Source organism: Rhinatrema bivittatum, chromosome 17 (assembly GCF_901001135.1).
Source record: "Rhinatrema bivittatum chromosome 17, aRhiBiv1.1, whole genome shotgun sequence".
In the NCBI taxonomy this organism is placed as follows: Eukaryota; Metazoa; Chordata; class Amphibia; order Gymnophiona; family Rhinatrematidae; genus Rhinatrema; species Rhinatrema bivittatum.
Window position 1 is genome coordinate 41,996,654 of NC_042631.1, and position 22,314 is coordinate 42,018,967.

At 47.6% G+C, this 22,314-nt stretch overlaps 1 protein-coding gene across 1 annotated transcript in view; it reads left to right on the plus strand.

Moving 5' to 3' along the window:
- Positions 1–4,159: 4,159 nt before the first annotated feature.
- The window catches only part of AP2A2 (adaptor related protein complex 2 subunit alpha 2), a 373,009-nt gene continuing 354,854 nt past the window's right edge, over positions 4,160–22,314 (plus strand). The window contains 1 exon segment of the mRNA XM_029582982.1: positions 4,160–4,355. Coding sequence (XP_029438842.1) covers positions 4,289–4,355 — 67 coding nt within the window. The 5' untranslated portion in view covers positions 4,160–4,288.

Below are 22,314 nucleotides of genomic sequence, written 5' to 3' on the forward strand. Positions count from 1 at the left end.
ATCTCCTGAGGCGACAGTAACTGACACTCTGCACAGGCAGTGGCCTGAGCCCTAGTGGAATGAGCTCTGAGACCCAAAGGCACCTGTCGCCCTCGGGCTATGTATGCCGTGCAAATGGCTTCCTTAATCCACCGAGATATCGTCGCCTTTGACACTTTGTCCCCCTTCTTTGGGCCACCAAAGAGAACGAACAAATGATCAGAATGTCTGAAGTCATTGGTAACCTCCAGATAACGCAATAAAGCGCGCCACACATCCAAAAGATGAAGGCCTTTGTTCTGAGAAGACTCCCGGGACCAGTTAGGGAACAGTTTGATTGACGTGAAAGGCTGAAATCACCTTAGGGACAAAGGACAGAACCGTACATAACGATACCCAATTGTCTAAATCTGAAGAAAAGGATCCCGACAAGACAGCGCCTGCAACTCTGAGATCCAACGGGCGAAGTAAATGGCTACCAAAAACACCGTTTTCAAAGTCAGATCTTTCAGGGAAACTCCACGAAGAGGCTCGAAAGGAGCGCCACATAGAACTCACAGAACTAAATTCAAACTCCAGTCCGGACACACCGAACGGATGGGAGGGCGCAAATGTTTGATCCCCTTAAGAAACTGAGCAATATCCAGATGCGCTGCCAGCGAACAGCCGTCAAAGTTTCCCCACAAGGCACCTAAAGCTGCAGCTTGTACATGAAGGGAATTGGAACGTCAAGCCCTTAGCGAGGTCCTGTTGCAGAAAGTCAAGCACCCGAGGAACATGCACCGCTAAAGGGTCGCAGGAATGCTGATTACACCTCGTCTCAAAAAGCTTCCAAACTCTCACATAGGCCATAGAGGTGGCTGGACTTCTCGCCTGTAGGAGGGTGGAAATGACTTGTTCTGAATAACCCCTCAAGCATAAACGTCGCCTCTCAAAAGCCAAGCTGCAAGAGAGAAGCGATCCTCCCGATCTGAAAATATGGGCCCCTGATGGAGCAGATGAGTTAGATGAGCCAGCTGAAGTGGACCCTCTAGAGCCAAGTGTACCAGATCCGTGAATCACAGACGATGTGGTCACTCCGGCGCCACCAGAATCACCCTTCCTGGGTGCCGCTCTATGCGACGGAGAAGCCGACCTATGAGGGGCCAGGGCGAGAAGACATACAGCAGAATCCCCATGGGCCAAGGACACATGAGAGCGTCTATGCTCACCGAGCCCTGTTCTCAGCGACAGCTAAAAAAACGAACTGTTTTTGCATTCGCCTGCATTGCCATCAGATCCAGCTGAGGAGTTCCCCATCTGGCGCAAATGAGATTCCACACCTCGAGAGATAGTTCCCATTCCCCTGGGTCTAGTTGCTGACGGCTGAGATAATCGGTTTGCACTTTCTCTACTCCCGCGATATGGGATACGGCAATGCCCTCGAGATGGCGCTTCGCCCACGTGAACAGAAGATGTGCCTCCAGTGCTACGGCAGGACTTTGAGTCCCACCTTGCCGGTTGATGTACGCCACCGCTGTCGCATTATCCGAGAAGACTCACACCATTCTGCCCTGCCTGCAGGGCCAGTCGTACAGCCCTGGTCTTGAGTCGGTTTAGGGACCAGGATCTTTCCATCGCTGACCAGAGCCCTTGGGCGGACCTGTCTGCACACACAGCCCCCCAACCTGAGAGGCTGGCATCGGTGGAGATTATCAGCCAATTTGGAGTGTCCAAATCCACCCCACCCCCCCGTTCCAGATTGTCCAGTGACAGCCACCATGACAGACTGGCTCTGGATTCCGAAAGTAGAGGCATTGGTAGATGGAACTGCTCTGACACCGGGCTCCAGCGAGACAAAAGCGCACGCTGTAAAGGTCTTAAGTGAGCGAACGCCCAAGGAACCAAGTCCAAGGTTGAAGCCATGGAGCCCAGGACCTGAAGATGATGCCACACTGTGGGATTGTTCCTTCGAAGAAGGGAATGTATTTGTTCTTGCAACTTCCCTATTCGGTCCGCTGCTAGAAACACTTTGCCCAGCAAGGTATCGAATTGTGCTCCGAGAAAAATCAACTTCTGAGTGGGTTCCAAGTGACTCTTCTCCACATTGATTACCAAACCTAGGGATCGCAATGTAAACATCACCATGTGCACTGATCTCTCGCAGTCCTCCCGAGACTTTGTGCGAATCAACCAGTCGTCCAGGTACGGGTGGACCAAGATTAAATCCTGATCTAGGTAGAGAGTCCATCAAGCTAGGTGGAGAGAACATTGCACCAATCTCATCTTTGGGTAAGTTTCCTCTCTCCGAAGATCATCAAATCTTCACAAGACCACTGTTCTGTTTGTACATCTCACGTTGAATGTCAAAGTGGCCACTAACCCCCTACACTAATACCTAAACCTCACCTCGAGTTACTAGGTGGGCCTCCCATAGGGATATAAATACCTATCTAGGGAGAGAGCATTATGGCTAGTCTCTCTCTCTCTCTCTCTCTCTCTCTCTCTCTCTCACTCATTACTTTTAGCATTTCATTGTCTGTTAGGGAAGGGGCATGGCGGCGGTCCCGAGTCCTCCTGCACAGCAGCCTGTGCTGCGGGATGGTGTGCCGGCGCGCAAGTTATGCCTGCCTCGGGCAGGCATAACTTCTGAAATAAAGGTGGGGGTGGGTGGGATCTAGTTAGGGCTGGGGGTGGGTTAGATAGGGGAAGGGAGGGGAAGGTGGGGGGAGCAGTAGAAAAGTTCCCTCCGAGGCCGCTCTGCTGCGCAGCTCAGCAATTGTGTACCCCCTTATGTGTGCCGACCCTGGATTTTATAACATGTGCGTGGCAGCACGCGCATATTATAAAATTGGGCATAGATTTGTTTGTGCCGGGTTGCACGAACAAATCTGCGCCCACGCGCAGGTTTTAAAATCTGCCCCATAGTGCCACCCCTCCACAAATTTGATCCATCCTATCATTTCGATAAAATTTGTACCCTGGTATCACAATGTCCCATTGTTTATCCTCCTTCCACCAGGTCTCTGAGATTCCAATTGTATCTACCTCTTCATCCAGTGCTATACACTCCAGCTCTTCCATCTTATTTTTTAGACTTCTAGCATTTGTATATAGACATTTCAAAGACTGTTTATTTGTATTAACAACCTGCTCATGAGTTAGCAGGGGTAATTTGGAATCTTTCTGCACTTTACTTAAAAGGCACTTGGTCCCCTTTGGCATTTACTGCAGCTTTGAGTTTTTTCTCTGTCTCCGTCTGCTGGCAGTGGAAACACCCACTTGTCTAGATCCATCTGGCAAGGACAATAAGGAATGGGGGTTTAAAATACAAACTCCTAACCTGTGTGGATGCACATCCATAGCACTGAGTTCAAGGCTGGATTTAAGATTTTTGTGCCTATAGGCAGAGTGCCACAAAGGTGCCCTTTGAAGCTCTGCATTAAAGCAAGCAGAAGCAGGCTCCTCTTTGGTGCTTTCAAAATCTGGCACCATGAGCTGTTGCCTATGCCTAAATTCAGGCTTGTGTGAGTTTATGCATCCTTGATAATACCTGTGCTGTTGATATAGTGTCAAATAAGCTACTACTACTGATGCTGATTTTTCAAAATGCAAAAATGAGAAATCCATGTGCATGGAAAATGAATCCTGGGGGTAGGGAAGAGACAGGCTGAGAGGGAGAACTGAAGGGAAGAGAGAGACTGGAAGTATCAGCCCTGGAAATGGGTGGGGAAAAGGGAAAGGGACAGAAGAGAAAGGCCCTCAAGAGTACAGTTTGGTTTAATAAACAGAAAAAGAAGCGGAAGAAAAAAAACTTAAGGGAAACGAGGTATAATGGAAACAAGCAGAATACATGAAACGATATAGCAAATGCCCTCAACAAAGACTGTTAGACAATAAAAGGACAATATTAAAACATTCAAAATAATATGGATGGTATGACACTGCATAAGGGTTACCATTCCCTAGCTTGAAAGATATGCGTACATGCAAACACTGCCCGTTTGTAGCGGAGGGGCGAGGAGTAAGACCTTATCCCTCGCGCACAGCTGCCCGCTTCGCTCCTTCCCGCCAGCAATTCAGCAGCTAGAGGAGCGCAAACCTCACGCGCGTCTCCACGGCAACTATCAGCTTCGCCCCGCCCTTTCCCGTGCGTCAGGGCGCACGCGCGCTCAGGCCCCCTAGATCTCTGAGACGTGTGGTGGCGTGCGCGCGCGCGCGGAGAAGTAATTGCTGCAGCTGTGAGTGACCGCTGCGGAGAGGGAGGCGAGAAGCAGTCGGTTCGGTGTCCGTGTCTTCTTCTGGGAAAGCGCGTGGAGAGTACTGCACCATGCCGGCCGTGTCCAAGGGAGACGGGATGCGGGGCCTGGCGGTCTTCATCTCTGACATCAGGAACTGTGAGTGCCCGCTGTGGACCCCTAGCTTAGGGGAAGGGGCGAACGGCACAGGCCAGGGGAGGACACCGACACCCGCAACGGCTATATGCCCCCTCTGCCTCTCTCTATTCCACGGCCAAATTCTTTCCTTTTGCTGCGATGCCTAGTTCCCCTCCCTCTTTGCTTATGGCTTCAAAACAGTCTCTTATTCCCAAGCCAGATCTTTTTTTTTCTTTGCTTTTTGTTTGTCTGCTGTTTGAGGAAAGATGGTAATATTTAATTTGTGGCAGTCTATTGAGGGAAGGTTGCAAGCAGTTTACAAGAAATATCTTGCTACAAAACCGTTTCATAAGTAGTCTCCAGCATGCCATCTCTATCTGCCGGCACAATAAAATGTCTTGAGGGAATGCAATTACAAACCGTTCTCTGGCCTAATACGTTTTAACCTAAGCAAGTATTTTCAACTGTGAAGCTATCATGGCCGGATGACTACTTAGTGTGTTTTGCCCTAGCTGGAGCTTTTAGCCTTAACATAAAGTATAATATTACGTTATGACGAGGACAGTAGCAGTGGCTTGCCTGTGTATTGGATATGGCTGATGTTACTGCTGATGCTCTGGACTGTGCTAGGTGGTATTGCTTAATAAATATGATGAGTGCATTAGAGGAAATGGGGAAAAATCCAGATTAAATTCTCTGAAATCTTTCCTTTGTTCTTTGTTTGATATTAACCACAACAAAGATTGGGTAAAAGGCTAGGAAATGAGTATGCACCTTAACTAGAGATCTAAGTATAGAGTTGTATTTATTTCTTGGTGAAGGCTATATTTATTGTGCCACGTTTATAGGCTGGCTGCTTTTCTTGCATGTGCATAGTTCATTAAAATGAAAAAACACTTTATGCTTTCCTGACCACATAATCAATAATATTTTGTCCTGATTAAACTTAATATTTATAGACATGCCTATTTCCGTTGGGAAAATTATATGGCAGTTGTGTGGTGAAATAAAATGCCTTCCTCACTCATCTTATAATATGTTAATTTTGTAACTCTTGTATTAATTGTAGGATTTTGTAATTATAAACTTGCTGAGTCAAGTCCAGGCTTCTGAAATATTGTTTCGGAGACTTGTTAGACCATACTAGTCCAATACTCTGGGAAGTCTGTTGATCCCATATCTCTGTTAAAAGTATAGCTCAGAATTTGTGGTGCTTTTTCAAATTTTGAGATAACTTCTTCCTTCCTTTTTCTATTCAAGCCAACTCTTGTTATCTCTGTTCTTAAAACTCCAGTCTGCTTCCTATCAGCCCAGCCAGAAGAATGCTGGGCTGCATAGAGAGAGGAATAACCAGTAAGCAAAAGGAGGTGATGATGCTCTTGTACAGATCTTTGGTGTGGCCCTACCTGGAGTACCTTGTTCAGTTCTGGAGACGGTATCTCAAAAAGGGTAGAGAAATGACTAGAGGTGGTCCAGAGAAGGGCAACCAAAATGGTGTGAAGTCTGTATTTGCAAACTTTTGAGGAGAGACTGAAGGATCTGAATATGTATACCCTGGAAGAGAGAGGAGGTGCAAGGGAGATATGGTACAGACTTTGATACCTGAAATGATGCACATTCCTAGAGTCTTTTCTGTTGGAAAGCAAACAGTAGAACTAGACGTCACAATATTAATTCAGAACCAACATTAGAAAATTCCTCATGGAGAGGGTGGTGGGTGCCTGGAATGACCTTCGGAAGAGATGGAGAGGACAAGAACAGTAAAATTCCAAAAAAGCATGGGATAAACACGATGGATCCCTAAAGGCTAGAGTTGGAAATTAAGAAGAGGGTGCATGGGGGGGTAACCTGCATGGAGGGGCAGTTACTAACCCTAACAGGCATGGGGATTTCTACCTTTAACCAATTAGCCTATATGATTTTGATGTAATGGCTGCATCAATATCCACTTTGATAGTGGGAGGAAAAAAGGGGAACTGGATTCAGACAACAGTCAATGCTGGGCCCTGATTTTTAGAGTCCAGGGTAGGGATATGCAGACATAAGGCAAAAGCGCAGGACTGCTACTACGGCCAAGTCCAAAAGCAAAGCACGTTCAAGCAGCTCTGTATGAATTATCAAGAAGGTTGCTCACCCTATAAAATGTTGCTAGCAGCAATTTTTGATATGGGTTTGATAGTTGCTTGGTTTCACTTGTTAATATTACTACCCTTAACATAAGACTTGGGGGTAACCTATTCGGAGTGGCAATTACAAATTAAGAAACTTGCTGGGCAGACTGGATGGATTATTTGGAAATTTATGCCACCATTACTATGTTATTCCAGTGCATTATTTAGCCACGGCTCATGATGGGAGAGGGATCTTTTTCAAATGGCCAAACCCTCTGATGGAAGCTACTCTGGAGAAGTTGTTAGTAATGTACAAGAGGCAAATTTTTTAAAGTGGAAATTAAGTTCTGGACCAGGGGGATATGCTCCAAGGGGAGTTGCCTGAGGATCAACATTGGGGAAAATCTATTATTTTTTCATGGAAAGTGTGGTGGATATCTGGAATGCCCTTTCAGTGGAGGTGATGGAGGGAAACCTGGTGCCAGAATTCAAAAAGACATTGGATAAACATAGCAGATCCTTAGGATGATGGTAAAGCACTGGGGAGTTATGCCCAAAAAAACTGGCATACTGTATGGGCTTTTTTTTTCTGCAATCATTCACTATTTTATTATAAGTCTTGCCTTTACTTTCTTGCCTGCAACTACTAGTTTTCACTTTGTGTTCAGATGTTCCTATTGTATTTCATTTTACTATGTTTGTGATTGGACTGCATTTTGGATACATTTATCTGCAGAATACTCACTTACTAGTCATTTGTTGGACTTGCTGTAGGTGTGAATAATGTAATTCTGCTTTTGTTAGACTTTAATGCAAAATGTGACTTTTTTTTAAACTTTTAATTTTCAAATTACACTTGAGATATACTTGAAGTAAGCAGAGAAGTTTTGAAATGAGTAGAAATACATTGAGACTTTACAAAGCTCAACTGAATTAATCTATCCACATTACTGGGAGAGAGAAATATTGGAAATATACACACAAGAAAAATTTAATCTAATTTAATAGGCCCTAAATGGCTCAAATGGCAGTGACCATACTAGTTGAGGGTGTCATATTCTGAAGAAAACTTTCCAGCTGTAAGGGGATCTTGGAAAACATATTTAGCATCTGCATATTTAATTGTCACCTAAGGCCAAAACTGTTTTTTTTTTAAGAAGTCTTCCTATGAATTTGGGTCTCCCTGACTACATCTGTGAAAATATAAATCTTATTTCCCAGAAACAATAGATATTTTAAACAAAAATACATCTTCAAGGTCCTTTATTTATCAAACTCACATGAAAAAACAAGGGTTGCCCTATTTTTAACTTCTAAGTTATCTTTTGATCTCTGGGTTTCTGGAGATTTCTGACTCATTGAATATTTCGGTAATATTAAAATTTAATTTAAGGTTTCTGCATTTTCCTTGTTATGCAGTGATGTCCTGTTGAAATGTTGCATAGATTTTTATTTTTTAAAAGTTTCTAAGGAATCTATTCCTACTGTACAATTTTATTATTTACCTAAAGTTAAGGAGTGATGTTCCCCAGAATACGATATCTATTGTGACACTTCTACTGTTAAGAATTTTAGTAAATACATTTTCTGTTCATTGGAGTGTCCCATTTACTTCCCATATACTGAGATGGATATTTTCCTTATCATTTTTAGGAGTACTGCAAAATTGTGACTTTTTAAAAATTTTTATATGATTTTTCTAGGCATTCAAAGTATAGAATACAACAAGGCATTGTACAATTTCAGTATTCACATCATTTGGCATGTTTCAATTATAATTTCAAATCCCAAAGTCAAATGGGACATGTTTCAATTATAATTTCAAATCCCAAAGTCAAATGGCAGGATCATAACAATCCAAAGAAAAGCTTCCATTATTAGAGGGAGAAAAGAGGAAGAGAAGGTTAAAAATGCAATTTCAAGGTGCAACAGAGCTATAATGCTGATGAAAGAGCCCTTAAGCGATAAAAAAAAATGAATTCAAATATATTTAACAGAGGAGCTCTGTCAGCAATATCTCACATCTGGACTCTCCAATGGTCTAAGCAGGGAATCCTTTTCCAGAAAGTAGCACTAATTATACATGTTAACAAGAGCTGGCCTACTAACTTCCTGTAATTGCGGGGCACCAGGGACCCATTCCACCTGCCCAACAAACCTGTTAAAGGTACAACAAAAATAAGGTGGTCTAAAATATCAGCAATCTCTTGTTAGCCTTCTCCAGTATACCTCACCCCTGGACAAAACCACCACATATGAATGTAGGTGCCCTCCTCACCACACCCCCTCCAACATATCGTGTCTGCGTCACAAAATTGACCTTTTAATTACTTTTATACAACTTTTTAATTTAAATATTGATGTGCTCTTTATACATATATGGCATTTAAGGCTTGTTGCTATAGACAGTGAACTGTTTTTTTTTAACTGAGTTTCCTCCTGTTGCTTTTGAACTTCAGCTTCATGAAAATGGCCCATATTGGGCTATGATGCCAGGAGCCTTCATTTGCAACTACTTTGGATTTTCCCGTGTTTTATAACAACTCAGCTGTTGCAGTGACGATCCTTGGCCTGCACCACTATTGCTTCTGGATCATGATATCTGTGCATGCTGAGTAGGCATTGTTGTTGGGTAATGGCTGAGACTTTCTCCTCTCTACCATGCCGCAAGGGTTGTGAATGCTGCCTCTGCAGCTACTCCATTGAGCCTGAGAACCGGGCCCAAGTCTGCGCATGGCATTATGCAGCAGTGCTGCTGAGCCACTAGGCCAGCTCAGAGCCGCTTAAAAACAAAAAACACTTGGGTTTTGCATGGTTTGTTTTTATGTTGAAATATTTTGAATCACTGCTGTACAGTAGATTGTATTTGTTTGGGAAGTTGTAGGTTAATATTTTTATTATAGAATATCCAGGTTTTGCAGTCTGGTGTCAAGTTATTCTTGGCTAGATGTTTATTACAGGTGCTTAGTAGAAGTTAGAATTTTTTTTTTCCTTCAAGGAGATTGGTCCAACAGGCTCAGCTGAAGGAAGACTTGTCCATTAAATTTAGGCATATGATGCTAGAATAATTGTTGTGACATTGACATAAGTTTGACCTATCTGTTAAACAAAACATTTTATTTTTTATATTTATTTCCAATTTGTGTTATACCACACTTGGGTAAAACCTGGCTGGTGTGTTGTACAATATCACAAAACAGCAATGTATGTAACAGCCAAAACAGTGTAAAAAAATAAATAAAATAACTAAAATGAAAACAATAGTCCATATATAGTATGAATAATCCCAACAGGCTCAAGAGGCTCGAGATAGGAAATTAACCACATTTTCACCTTTTTTCTGAACAACAAATAGTCTCCAACCTGAAATCGAGTCGAGTAGAATTTCAGGGACAGTCACAGGAAAAAAGTCCTCTTTTTTTTCCCTGTACGTACCAGGATCATTACAGACTGTGGGTTGTGTTCCCTGTCCAGCAGATGGAGTTAGAACCAAAAATTCCCAGGGGAGGACCTATATAGCCACGCCTCAATCCCCAGTATAGTTCTAACTCCAGCAGATTGAGCAGGGGACACGGTGGTCCCCAGCACTTTTCTAGTTTTATTTTCTCTTTGAGGAATCAATTAAATAATATTAGATAAAGGTTTTTCTTCTAAGGGATAGGTTCTGTAGTGTTCTGACAGGACCACTCCGTTCAAAGAGACACTGTTTTCCAGTCAGGAACTTGCTGACAGGCTGTGTGTTTTGCCTGTCATTTTATTTCTCTCTTCCTATCTCTTTGTTTTTTCCTCTTCCTTGCCTGGCTAGAGTGTGGTAAGTGTTATTTTTATTTCATTTACAGTCGTTGGTAGGAACAGGAATTTATAAGGGGTGAAAGTCTGTAGTGCCGACCGCTCCCCCTAGCCCCGGAGTTTTCCTTTTCCCCTCCTCCCTTTCAGGGAGTGATTGGAGTTCCCGCCCTGCAGCTCTGCGACGACCCATTCCCCGGAGCTGCTCACTGTCGGGACGGCGTTTTTCCCCGACGGTCTCTTGGGGACGGTGAGGGGTCCGGAGGCCGAAGAGTTTTATTAATTCGCTGCTTCAGTTGTTGCCGCGCGCCGCAGCCGCCCCTCCCTCTCCCTCCCTCCGCGATGCAAAAATCGCCGAAAGGCTCCGGAGCTCGGCACGGGCTTCAGCAGACCTCAGAGGGATTTTCTTCAGCTTTTCCTGAGGGGGGAGTATGGCTTACCTGGTAGGCAGCTTGGAGGAGAGTCAGACAGCGCTGGCAGGAAGCGGCATGCCCCGTTTCCCCTCAGCGCGGGAGTGGCGGCCATTTTCTCAGCTGACTTGGAGGCAGCTCTCTCTGAGGAGGACGTCGATGCTCCTCTCCAGGTTTCCTCTAACAGTATGGAGTTTCGGAGTGCAACGGACCAGGGCAGGCAAGGGGACGACGTCTCGGGGGGCCCCTCATCAGCTCTTCCCGCTTTTTCGCCAGAATTCATTGTTTTAATGCACAAGGCATTTTTACAGAGCAGGGATCCGAATCTTGGAATTTGGGGTCCCCCTCCCCCCCAAATGGCCTGCTTGACACAGCTTTCGACGGCAGACCCTCCCTTAGGGAGGGCTTCTTTGCCCACAGGGGGTGCGGGGTCCACTCAGCCCCCCCCCCCCCCCCCGTGGTTCCTATACCGCTGCAACAACCGTCGGGGGATCCATGGCAAGATCCAGATGCGGATGATCCCTCCCTGGCGGCCCAGGTAGAAGGTGACGACCCGAGGGTCCTCCGTATTTTTCAAGCAGCGGAATTGGATGATCTCATCCCCCACATCCTCCAGAAAATGGACATTGACCCTCCTCCGGATCCTGTGGCTCAGGATCCGAAGATTAAGAAAGGGGATCCTCTCCTAGCGGGCTTACGACCTCTAGCGAAAGCTTTTCCCACGCATCACAACATCTTGCAATTGATTTCAAGGGAGTGGGATACTCCTGAGGCCAATCTTCGAGTCGGTCGAGCCATGGAAAAGTTATACCCTCTCCCCACTGATTTCTTGGAGATTCTTAAGGTTCCTGCTGTTGATTCAGCGGTATCCGCAGTCATGAAACATACTATCATCCCGGTCACGGGCGGGACGGCGTTGAAGGATGTCCAGGATCGCAAGCTCGAGGTTTACCTCAAGCGTATCTTCGAAGTCTCAGTGTTGGGGATGAGGGCTGCTATCTGCAGTTCCCTAGCACAGCGAGCAGCTCTGCGTTGGGTACAACAGCTTCTCACTTCCCAATCTTTGCCACAGGCAGAGACTATTCAGGCTGATAGACTTGAAGCGGTGGTTGCCTATGGAGCTGATGCTTTTTATGATCTGTTAAGGGTCCTCGCTTGTTCCATGGTGGCGGCGGTGTCCGCTCGTCGTCTTTTGTGGCTACGCAACTGGGCGGCAGTTCCCTTCCTTTCAAGGGAAATAGGCACCTACCCTTTCAAGGGTAGGTGCCTATTTGGGGAAGATTTGGATCAGATCATCAGATCTCTTAATGAGAATGCAGTGCACAAGCTACCAGAAGATCGTCCACGTTCTTCTAGATCTTTTTATTCCTCCAGAAATAGGTACCGGAATCAACGGAGGTCGCGTCCTACTAGACAGCAGACACCTCGGGCTCCTTCTACATGATCACACACCCGGAACCGGTCCTTTCGAGGGCGCCGCCACGGTAAGGATACTCAAGGGGCAGGTCCTTCCTCTAAGGCTTCACAATGATGCCAGAAGGACCCAAGAGGGGATCCCCCAGCTGGGGGGTCGCCTTACTCTCTTTTACAAGGAGTGGGCCCAAATTACGTCGGATCAATGGGTGCTGGACATCTTAAAACAAGGCTACGTATTAGATTTTGTACACGAACCCCGAGATCGTTTTCTGTTTTCTGTTTGCGGTTCCCGTCTCAAACAATTAGCAGTCCGACAGACTCTCGATCGACTGCTACAGCTGGGGGCGATAGTACCGGTAGCGGCCTCCGAACTGGGAAAAGGTCGTTATTCAATCTACTTCGTGGTTCCCAAGAAAGAGGGCACTTTTCGACCTATCCTAGATCTCAAGATGGTCAACAAGTGTCTCAGAGTTCCTCGTTTTCATATGGAAACGCTCTGTTCAGTGTTAGCAGCCGTGCATCCGGGAGAATTCTTGGCCTCTTTGGACCTTACAGAGTCATACCTTCACATCCCGATCCATCACCATCATCAGCGCTTCTTATGCTTCAAGATTTTAGGACAGCATTTTCAGTTTCGTGCTCTCCCTTTTGGTCTGGCAACGGCTCCGCGTGTCTTCACCAAGATCATGGTAGTGGTGGTGGCGGCGCTCCGCAAGGAGGGTATCCTTGTACATCCCTATCTAGACGACTGGCTCATTCGGGCAAAGTCGAGGACGCAGGGTTACCGTGCTGTAGACAGGGTAGTACAGCTTCTTCAGTCTCTGGGATGGATCGTCAATTTCTCAAAGAGCAAACTGATACCGTCCCAATCGCTGGATTTTCAGGGAGCACACTTCGACACCAGCCTAGCCAAGGTATTTCTGCACCCGGACAGAGCTCGGGCTCTGCGTGCTCAGGTAACACGGTTCATGGCATTAGTTGCTCCCACGGCGTGGGATTATCTCCAGGTACTGGGAACCTTGGCCTCAACAATCGATTTGGTTCCGTGGGCCTTCGCTCATCTCAGGCCTCTCCAGAGGTCTCTGCTTTTGCGATGGAACCCAGTGTCGAGAGATTTTCAAGCAGTACTGCCCATCCCGGATGTTGTCTTGCTCAGCTTACAGTGGTGGCTGGACCCTCAACAATTAGCTCAGGGAGTGTCTCTACAGAACCCGGATTGGGTGGTCGTCACCACGGATGCCAGTCTCACCGGCTGGGGGGCGGTCTGTCAGGACAGGTCTCTCCAAGGCCGATGGACGATGGAACAGTCCACTTGGCCCATCAATCGGCTGGAGACCAGAGCAGTTCGTCTAGCGCTGCAGGGGTTCTACCCACTGGTACGCAGTCGAGCGGTTCGGATTCTTTCGGACAATGCAACCACAGTGGCGTACATCAATCGCCAGGGGGGCACCAGAAGCCATCTAGTCTCGTTGGAGACCGAGTTGATGACATGGGCGGAGCTACACTTACAGCGGCTAGCGGCTTCGCATATAGCGGGCGTGGACAACGTTCAGGCAGATTTTCTCAGTCGACAACACCTGGATCCCGGAGAGTGGGAACTCTCGGAGGACGCAATGCGAAGGATAGTACAGCATTGAGGGAGACCCCATGTGGATCTAATGGCAACCGCGACAAATGCAAAGGCCGCCCGGTTCTTCAGCCGCAGGCGAGAGCGCGGCGCGGAAGGAGTCGACGCGCTGTTTCTTCCCTGGCCTCGACAGTGTCTCCTGTATGTCTTTCCTCTGTGGCCTCTAGTGGGCAAGGTTATCCGACGGATAGAGACGCATCAAGGTCCAATGATCCTAGTTGCACCAGAGTGGCCTCGTCGACCATGGTTTGCAGATCTTCTCAATCTGGCAGTAGACGGCCCTCTTTGGCTCAGTCATCTGCCACGTCTTCTTCGCCAAGGACCAATATTTTTCAAGGAGGCAGATCGCTTCTGTCTTGCGGCTTGGCTTTTGAGAGGCGTCAATTGAGACTGCGCGGATATCCAGAATCTGTCATCTCCCCGCTCCTGAAAGCTAGGAAGACATCCACGTCTGTTACTTATGTCAGAGTATGGAAGGTTTTTGAGGAATGGTGAGAGTCAAAATCGATTCTACCAACGCAGGCCTCGGTGACACATGTGCTTTCCTTCCTACAGGCTGGTCTGGATTTGGGCCTTGCCTATAATTCTCTTCGTGTGCAGGTGGCGGCGTTGGGAGCCTTCCTACGTAGTAATGACAGGGAGCTTCTGGCCTCACATCCAGATATCCTACGTTTTCTAAAGGGGGTAAAACACTTGAAGCCTCCAATTCGACCACCTTGTCCTTCTTGGAATCTCAATTTGGTACTCCAGGCTTTATGTGCACCGCCTTTTGAGCCTCTGACTTTGGCCACACTCAAGGATGTCACCCTTAAGACCATCTTCCTGGTGGCGATCAGCTCAGCACGTCGGATCTCTGAACTACAAGCTCTATCATGTAGGGAGCCATACCTTTGTTTCACGCCAGGGGGAGTATCCCTGCGGACAGTTCCATCTTTTCTGCCGAAGGTGGTCTTGACTTTCCATCTCAACCAATCGATAGAGCTTCCGTCATTTTTATCCTCTGATTCTTCTGACCTGCGTCGGTTGGATGTCCGACGTTCTTTGATACATTATTTGGAGGTCACTAATGAATTTCGACTCTCCGATCATTTGTTTGTCCTTTGGTCGGGACCCAGGAAGGGTTGCATGGCATCCAAACAATCAATCGCTCGCTGGCTGAAAGCGATTATAGCCGCATACATCGGAGTGGGTAAGTCTCCACCTTTAGCTGTTAAGGCGCATTCTCTCCGCGCTCAAGCGACGTCGTGGGCGGAAAGTTCTGCAGTTTCTTCTCAGGAAATCTGTAGGGCGGCCACATGGAAGTCTCTCCACACTTTCGCAAGACATTATCATCTAGACCAGTGGTTCTCAACCTTTTTTCTGTCGGGACACACCTGACAGATGGTTCTCACATGCGTGACACACTGACCCATGATCGTCACAGGGCTAGATGTAAATGTACAGTTTGCATCCACGGGAACCCCCCTGATCCACAATAATGGATGTAAAGCAGAATTATGACATTCCCCGTTCAACTCACTCTACAAAAAAGATATTCTGGTTCTGGTGTCATCTCAGTAACAGCAACTCAAAATCCTTCTACTTTCAGGCTCAATAGCCCTACTTATGAAAAGACAGCAGTTTACCACCAATGCATGTCCTCTTGAGAAAACGCAACAAATAAGACTGATAAAACACTAGGGATGTGAATCGGATCCGATATCGGATCCGATTCTGGTTCCGATTCACATCTCTATAGATGTGAATCGGATCCGATATCGGATGTGAATCGGATCCAATATCGGATCCGATTCACATCCCTCACTTACATGCTAGTAAAATATCTCTGTAACAGACACAGAACCGACCTAACATACTCCCAGGATCTGTAGTAATGCACATAAACTAATCCACACACAGTTACACCTGTATTATGGAATACACTCAAACAGGAGCAACTCTATCTATGAAAAGGCAACACTACAAATATTAAATCAGGCCCTAAAAACCAATACACCTCTTATTAGGAAAACAGAACTAGCAAGCAGCTATAGATCCCCACACAGAAATAATTGTAAAACTATACTAATAAGCAGAATAAATGTTTCACAACAACTATGAACAGAATAACATCCAACAATTAAAAACTCATAAAAACTATTAAAAATTCTCCAAACACCAATAAAATATTTCAAAAAAAGCAGACACATCACATAATATTAAATAATTAAAATAGCAGTCAATCAAGAAAAATAAACTTAAAAGCCACCTTTACTTACCCCTTCCAGCAGCTTTCCTACTCCTCTTCCATGCAGGCTGTAGCACACACCAGAAGCAGCAGTAGTGGCTAAGCTCTATACTCATGGTCCTCTTCCTTAGGGCCCATGTCTCTCACACACACACACACACCATACCAGTCATGCCCCCATGACCAGTTTATATCTCACACACCAATCATCTCCCAGTCTTTGACAAACACACCAGTCACCTTCCTGAACAGTTTCTCTCATGCCATACACACACACACAGGCTTCCCACTCCCGTGTTCCACTTACATATATGGGCTTCTCACTCTCATAATCACTTTCTCTTTCTCACATACTCACCAGTCTCTCACTCCCATGCTTGTTCTCTCCACATGCACAGGCTTCTCATTCCCATAATCACTTTCTTTCTCTCCCACATACACACACACCAGTCACCTGATCTCTCTCATGCATACACACACAGGCTTCCCACTCCCATGTTCTCTTTCAGATATACAGGCTTCTCACTCCCATGCTGTATCTCACACACTCCCAGCTTTCTCACTCCCATGCTCACTCTTCACATGTACAGGCTTCTTATTCCCATAATCACTTTCTTTCTCTCACATACACGCAAACACACACCAGTCACCTGATCTCTCTCATGCATATACACATAGTCTTCCCACTCTCATGTTCTCTTTCAGATATACAGGCTTCTCACTCCCATGCTGTCTCACACACACACAGGTTTCTCACTCCCATGCCCACTCTTCACCTGCACAGGCTTCTCATTCCCATAATCACTTTCTCTCTCTCTCTCTCTCTCTCACACACACCCGTCACCTGATCTCTCTCATGCATACACACACACAGGCTTCCCACTTCCATGTTCTGTCTTACATACACAGGCTTCTCCCTCCCATGCTGTGTCTCACACACACCCAGGTTCTCACTCCCATGCTCACTCTCTTCACATGCACAGGCTTCTCATTCCCATAATCACTTTCTCTGTTACACACACACACACACCCAGTCTCTCTCTCATTTCCATGCTCGCTCTCCACGTGCACAGGCTTCTCATTCCCTGAATCACATTCTCTCTCACATTCACATACACACCAGTCACACCGTCACCTTACCAACCAGTCTCTCTCATATACATGCACACACACAGGCTTCCCACTCCCATGCTCTCTCTCACATAATCAGGCTTCTCACTCCCATGCTTTCTTTCACATACACCCCCACAACACCAGGCTTCTTACTCCCATGCTTTCTCTCATACCCAGATTTCTCACTTCCATGCTTTCTCTCTCTCTCTCTCTCTCTCTCTCTCTCTCTCTCTCTCTCTCTCTCTCTCTCACACACATCCCTGACTGTCTCACACTCTCACATACACATCAGTCATCTCCTTGAGCAGTCACTTTCATTGTCTCTCACATATACACATACATCAGCTCTCTGACCAGTTTCTCTCAATCACACACACATGCTCTCGATCAAATACATTCTCTCACTTACACACAGGCTGGCTGGCTGCTTCTCTCTCTTTCTGTCACTCACTTCCTCTCTCCCCCCCCCCCCCCCAGCACAAACGGTAGCTGCTCCTCCAGCCCCCGCAGGCCAAGGAGGAAGAATTCCATCGATCGCGGGAGGCTCATGCTGCTCTCTCCTTTCCCTTCCGCTTTCTCCCCCAGAGCAGGAAGATCAGCTGCCTCTCCTGCTGCCACCAGACTCCTGCTATCTTCGGGCGTCCGAAGTTCCTGTGGGGGGGGGGTAGCGGAAGCGCAGCGCACAACGTCCACTTCCTCCCTCCCCCCCCCCCCCCAAGCAGGAAGATCGGCGGACCATACGGCCCGACGCCCGAAGATAGCAGGAGGCCGGTGGCAGCAGGAGAGGCAGCTGATCTTCCTGCTTTGGGGGAGAAAGCGGAAGCTGTGCGCGACGCTTCCGCTCCCCCACCCCAAGCAGGAAGATCGACGGACCATACGGCCCGACGCCCGAAGATAGGAGAACGGGTGGCAGCAGGAGAGGCAGCTGATCTTCCTGCATTGGGGGGAGGAAGCGGAAGCTGCACGCGGCGCTTCCGTTCCCCCCCCCCCCCGAACAGGAAGACCGGTTGGCCATACGGCCACAGCAGCGCTTCCCCATGTGTGCCGTGATGGCGCGCGAGGCGTGGGTTCTCTTGCGGCACGGCCTTTCTTCTTCCCGCGCACCACTTCCTGTTCTGGGTCCGGGGGGGGGGGAATGCAGGCGCGGGAAGAAAGAAAAGGCCAGCCGCGGATGCCACAGCTTTTTTTTTTTTTTTTTGCACCGCTGCCGTTCCCGCTGGGCTTGAACGTGCTGATAGCCCGGCGGCAACGGCAGCAGGGAAGAACGAGCAGCGGGAGGGACCGGGAGCCACGCGACACACCTGCCGGTGCTTGGCGACACACTAGTGTGTCGCGACGCACCGGTTGAGAACCGCTGATCTAGACATTCGCGCGCCGTCTCACGGTCAGCTTGGAGACAGGGTCATACGGGCAGGGCTGTCCGCGACCCACCCATGATGGGGAAGCTTTGGTACATCCCACAGTCTGGAATGATCCTGGTAAATACAGGGAAAAGAAAATTATTCCTTACCTGCTAATTTTCGTTCCTGTAGTACCATGGATCATTCCAGACCCCTCCCTGGTTTTGGGGGTTCTTTGTGGGCCATCCCTGCTTTCCTGTCTTCACAATATTTTCACTCTGTATCTCTAGTTATTGCGAGCTGTGTCTTTGAACACAGTGCTGTTTGCAAGTTCTCAGTTTTTTGAGTACAAGTTAGTTGCTGTCACTTACAGCTGTTGTTTTTTCTCTATATTTTTGAGATTGATTCCTCTGGTTCTGTCTCTTCTCGTCTTGGCTTTGCTAGTCCAGTTACTGAGGATTGAGGCGAGGGAGGCGTGGCTATATAGGTCCTCCCCTGGGAATTTTTGGTTCTAACTCCATCTGCTGGACAGGGAACATAACCCACAGTCTGGATTGATCCATGGTACTACAGGAATGAAAATTAGCAGGTAAGGAATAATTTTCTTCTACAAAGTGCTTGGCGGACCTCTCTGGCTGGTGAAATGTGCACCAAAGGTCTGTGCTGAACATAACTTTTGGTTAGGGATGCAATTCCTCGTCATTGGGCTGTATGCTCTAGTTCCTAAGCTTGCACAAGTTAAATTACTGTATCTTTAATCTTAAGAGTCGAGTACTGACAACTGCTTTCCACCAAGAGTAATCAGCAACTCAAAATCAATTTATTCTAAAGCTGAACTGAAACTATAGGTACGGAAAGATATGAAATCATTTTGATGTGACACAGAGCGCCATTTGGGTGTGTGTATATATATGTGTGTGTAAATAGAGATAGAGAGAGAGAGAGAGAGAGAGAGAGATATCTACAGGTTTCCAAATTCCTGCAATTGTGGAAGTATTTTATTTTTTGGTTATAACAGCTTCATATGTATATGCCATACTGTGTACACAGCCCTCACTTTCCTGCATATATATTCTGGGGGTAGATTCTGTGGCAAATTAGAAAAGTTTTGAAATTGTGGCATGATGCATAGATTTGCATGAGAGCATAAGATGTGCCATACTGTGTCGAACCAAAGGTTCATCAAGCCTAGGATCCTGTCTCGGGCAATGGCCGTCTTAAGTTGCATGTACCTAGCAAATCATAGAGCAGATTTGTTCACTCTTTGGGATAAGCAGTGGCTTTTCAAAAATCTGGCAAATAATGGTTTATGTACTCTATACTAAATCCCTTAATCATATCCTCTAGCTACAAATTCCATGATTTGATTATGCACAGAGTGAAAAAATATATGCTCAGACTTTTTAAATCTGCCATCTTTTAGTTTCTTGAAGCATCCCTTGGTCTTAGTACTATTTGAAAGGGTAAATGTTTCCTGTAGCTATTACACGTCATGATAAACCTCTGTTCCCGGTACGTACCAGGATCAGTCCAGACTGCTGGGTTATGCCTCCCATCCAGCAGATGGAGTCAGAGAAAAGCTGAAAAGCACCCCCTAGATATTCTGGTGTGCCACCTGCGATCCCTCAGTATTTTCTCTGACTCCAGCAGATGGAGAGGCATAACCTGCGGTCCTGTTCTGGTTAGGTTTGTTTTCTGGGAATCTCCAGGTTTTTACCTATTTAATTTTTTTCTCACTGACTAGATCAACTGGTTTCTCCCTTATTTGGGATTCTTCATGTAAAAAACCCCCAAAAAAACAGTAGATGTATGTTTAATTTAGTTGTGTGGTGTTCTCAGCACAGCGTGGAGACAGTGTGTTGGCAGGCATAGAGGGCATTGCCCTCTAACTTTCACGGATTTAGTGTGTCCCAGTAGGCTGGGGGAGAGCTTACTGGTGGGCCGGTCACACTCCCCCCCACTATTCCAGAGTTTACTTCTCTGAAGGGGGCTTGGATTTTTTCTCTTGTTTAAAAAAAAAAAAAAAAAAAAGAGGAAATAAAACAGAGCCACTTAAGCCCTGTTGGGGACAGGCAGTGAGCTTTGTATTGCAGCCCCGGCCTGCCATGCCTGATACTGAGGACTCCGGAGGGGGTGGCTGGTTCACCCAGCGCGAAATTGCTGTAAGGGAGCTTACCTGCTCATTTTTGTTGCACTTTTTCTGCTGCTGCATCAGCCGGTCTCTGGATGCCGCGATCTTCGGCCTGTGGGGGTGGGGGGGGGGCAGGGGCGTGACTCTCTCGAGAGGGTCTCTGCTCCCGATGTCTTCCCGGGGGCGAGGGACCCTCTCGGGGGCCGAGCGCTGCCCGCAGCGGGTCTTCTTTCCCTTCTTCGACACGGCAAAGAAGAGTGTCGGGCTCCCGATCTTCGGCCCCGCCTCCCATAGAGAGGGGGGGGGGGGTGGCGGCCATCTTGGCCACACGGCAGACTGAGGAATCAGCGTCGGAGCAGGAAGTCTCCCCTCCTCCTTCACCACCTAATTTGAGCCCGCAGAGCATGCCCGATTTGGAGACTCATCGGTCCCCCCCCTCCCTCCCGGCCCGTGGGGGACAATTTGAAAAGGTCTGTTCCTTTTTCCTCGAAGTTTGTGCTGCTAATGCACAAAGCTTTTTTAGAGGCAGAAGCAGGTTGGGAGGAGGAAGGTCCCTCTCCACCAAAGATCCCCAAGGCAGTTTTGGATCGGGGGAAAGCTGGGGCTCGTTGCCCTCGTCCGCAGGGGGGTGCCGGCGGTCCGGAGGCGCCGGACCTCGCTCCGGAGTCTCCGGGTGCGCCCAGAGTGGATGTTGCTGATGGGCAGGGACCTGTGGAAGGAGATGACCCTCCCCCCCCCAGGTGCTATCATTGTTCGGTAAGGACGAGTTAAGCTTTTTAATCCTTCATGTCTTGAAGGAGTTGAAAATCATGGCTCCGCACCAGGAAGCTGACACTTCCACGGGGGATGTAGCTATGGCGGGCCTACGGGCCCCCCCACAAACTTTTCCCTTCCATCCCAAGGTGTTTCAGATTGTCTCTAAGGAATGGGAGCTCCCAGAAGCCTCCTTGCGGGTTAGCAGGGCTATGGACAAGCTGTATCCCCTACTGGCGGAATCCTTGGATCTTCTCAAGACCCCCTCGGTGGATTTGGCGGTCACGGCCATGGTTAAGCACACTACCATCCCCGTCACGGGGGGGGATAGCGTTGAAGGATCTCCAAGATCGGAAGTTGGAGATCTTATTGAAGCGCATCTTTGAGGTTGCGGCATTAGGGGTCCGGGCGGCGGCTTGTAGCAGTCTCGTGCAGAGGGCCAATCTGCGTTGGGTCCAGCAACTTCTTACAACACAGGAGCTTTCACCAGGCGAAGCGGAACAGACCGTGTGGAGGATGCGGTTGCCTATACAGCGGATGCTTTATATGATTTGCTGCGGACCTCGGCTCGCATTATGTCGTCTGCAGTTTCCGCCAGACGGCTGCTTTGGCTTAGTCGCTGGTCGGCGGATGCCTCCTCTAAGGCATGTTTTAGGTTCTTTTCCCTTCAAGGGTAAGTTGTTGTTTGGAGACGAGCTGGATCAGCTCATTAAGGACCTGGGAGACAAAGTTTATAAGTTGCTGGAGGATAAGCCCCGTCAGTCTCGATCCTTCGGGAATTCCAGAGCTCGTTTTCGGGGTCAGCGACGGATCTGTATGGGGAGGGGTGGTTCCTTTTCCCAAAAACAGCAGACAAGGTCCCAGTCCTGGACTCCTTCCTTTCACGGCAGGCGGCCTCAGTGTTTGGGATCCTCGCAAGGTTTTGTCCCCAACAAGTCTGCTCAATGAAGGCGCGCAGGCCCATTCCTCCTTTCCGTTCATCGGGGGACGGTTGTCCCGGTTTTGGGAGGAATGGGTTAAGATAACTTCGGATCAATGGGTCCTTGATGTGGTTCGGCACGGTTAC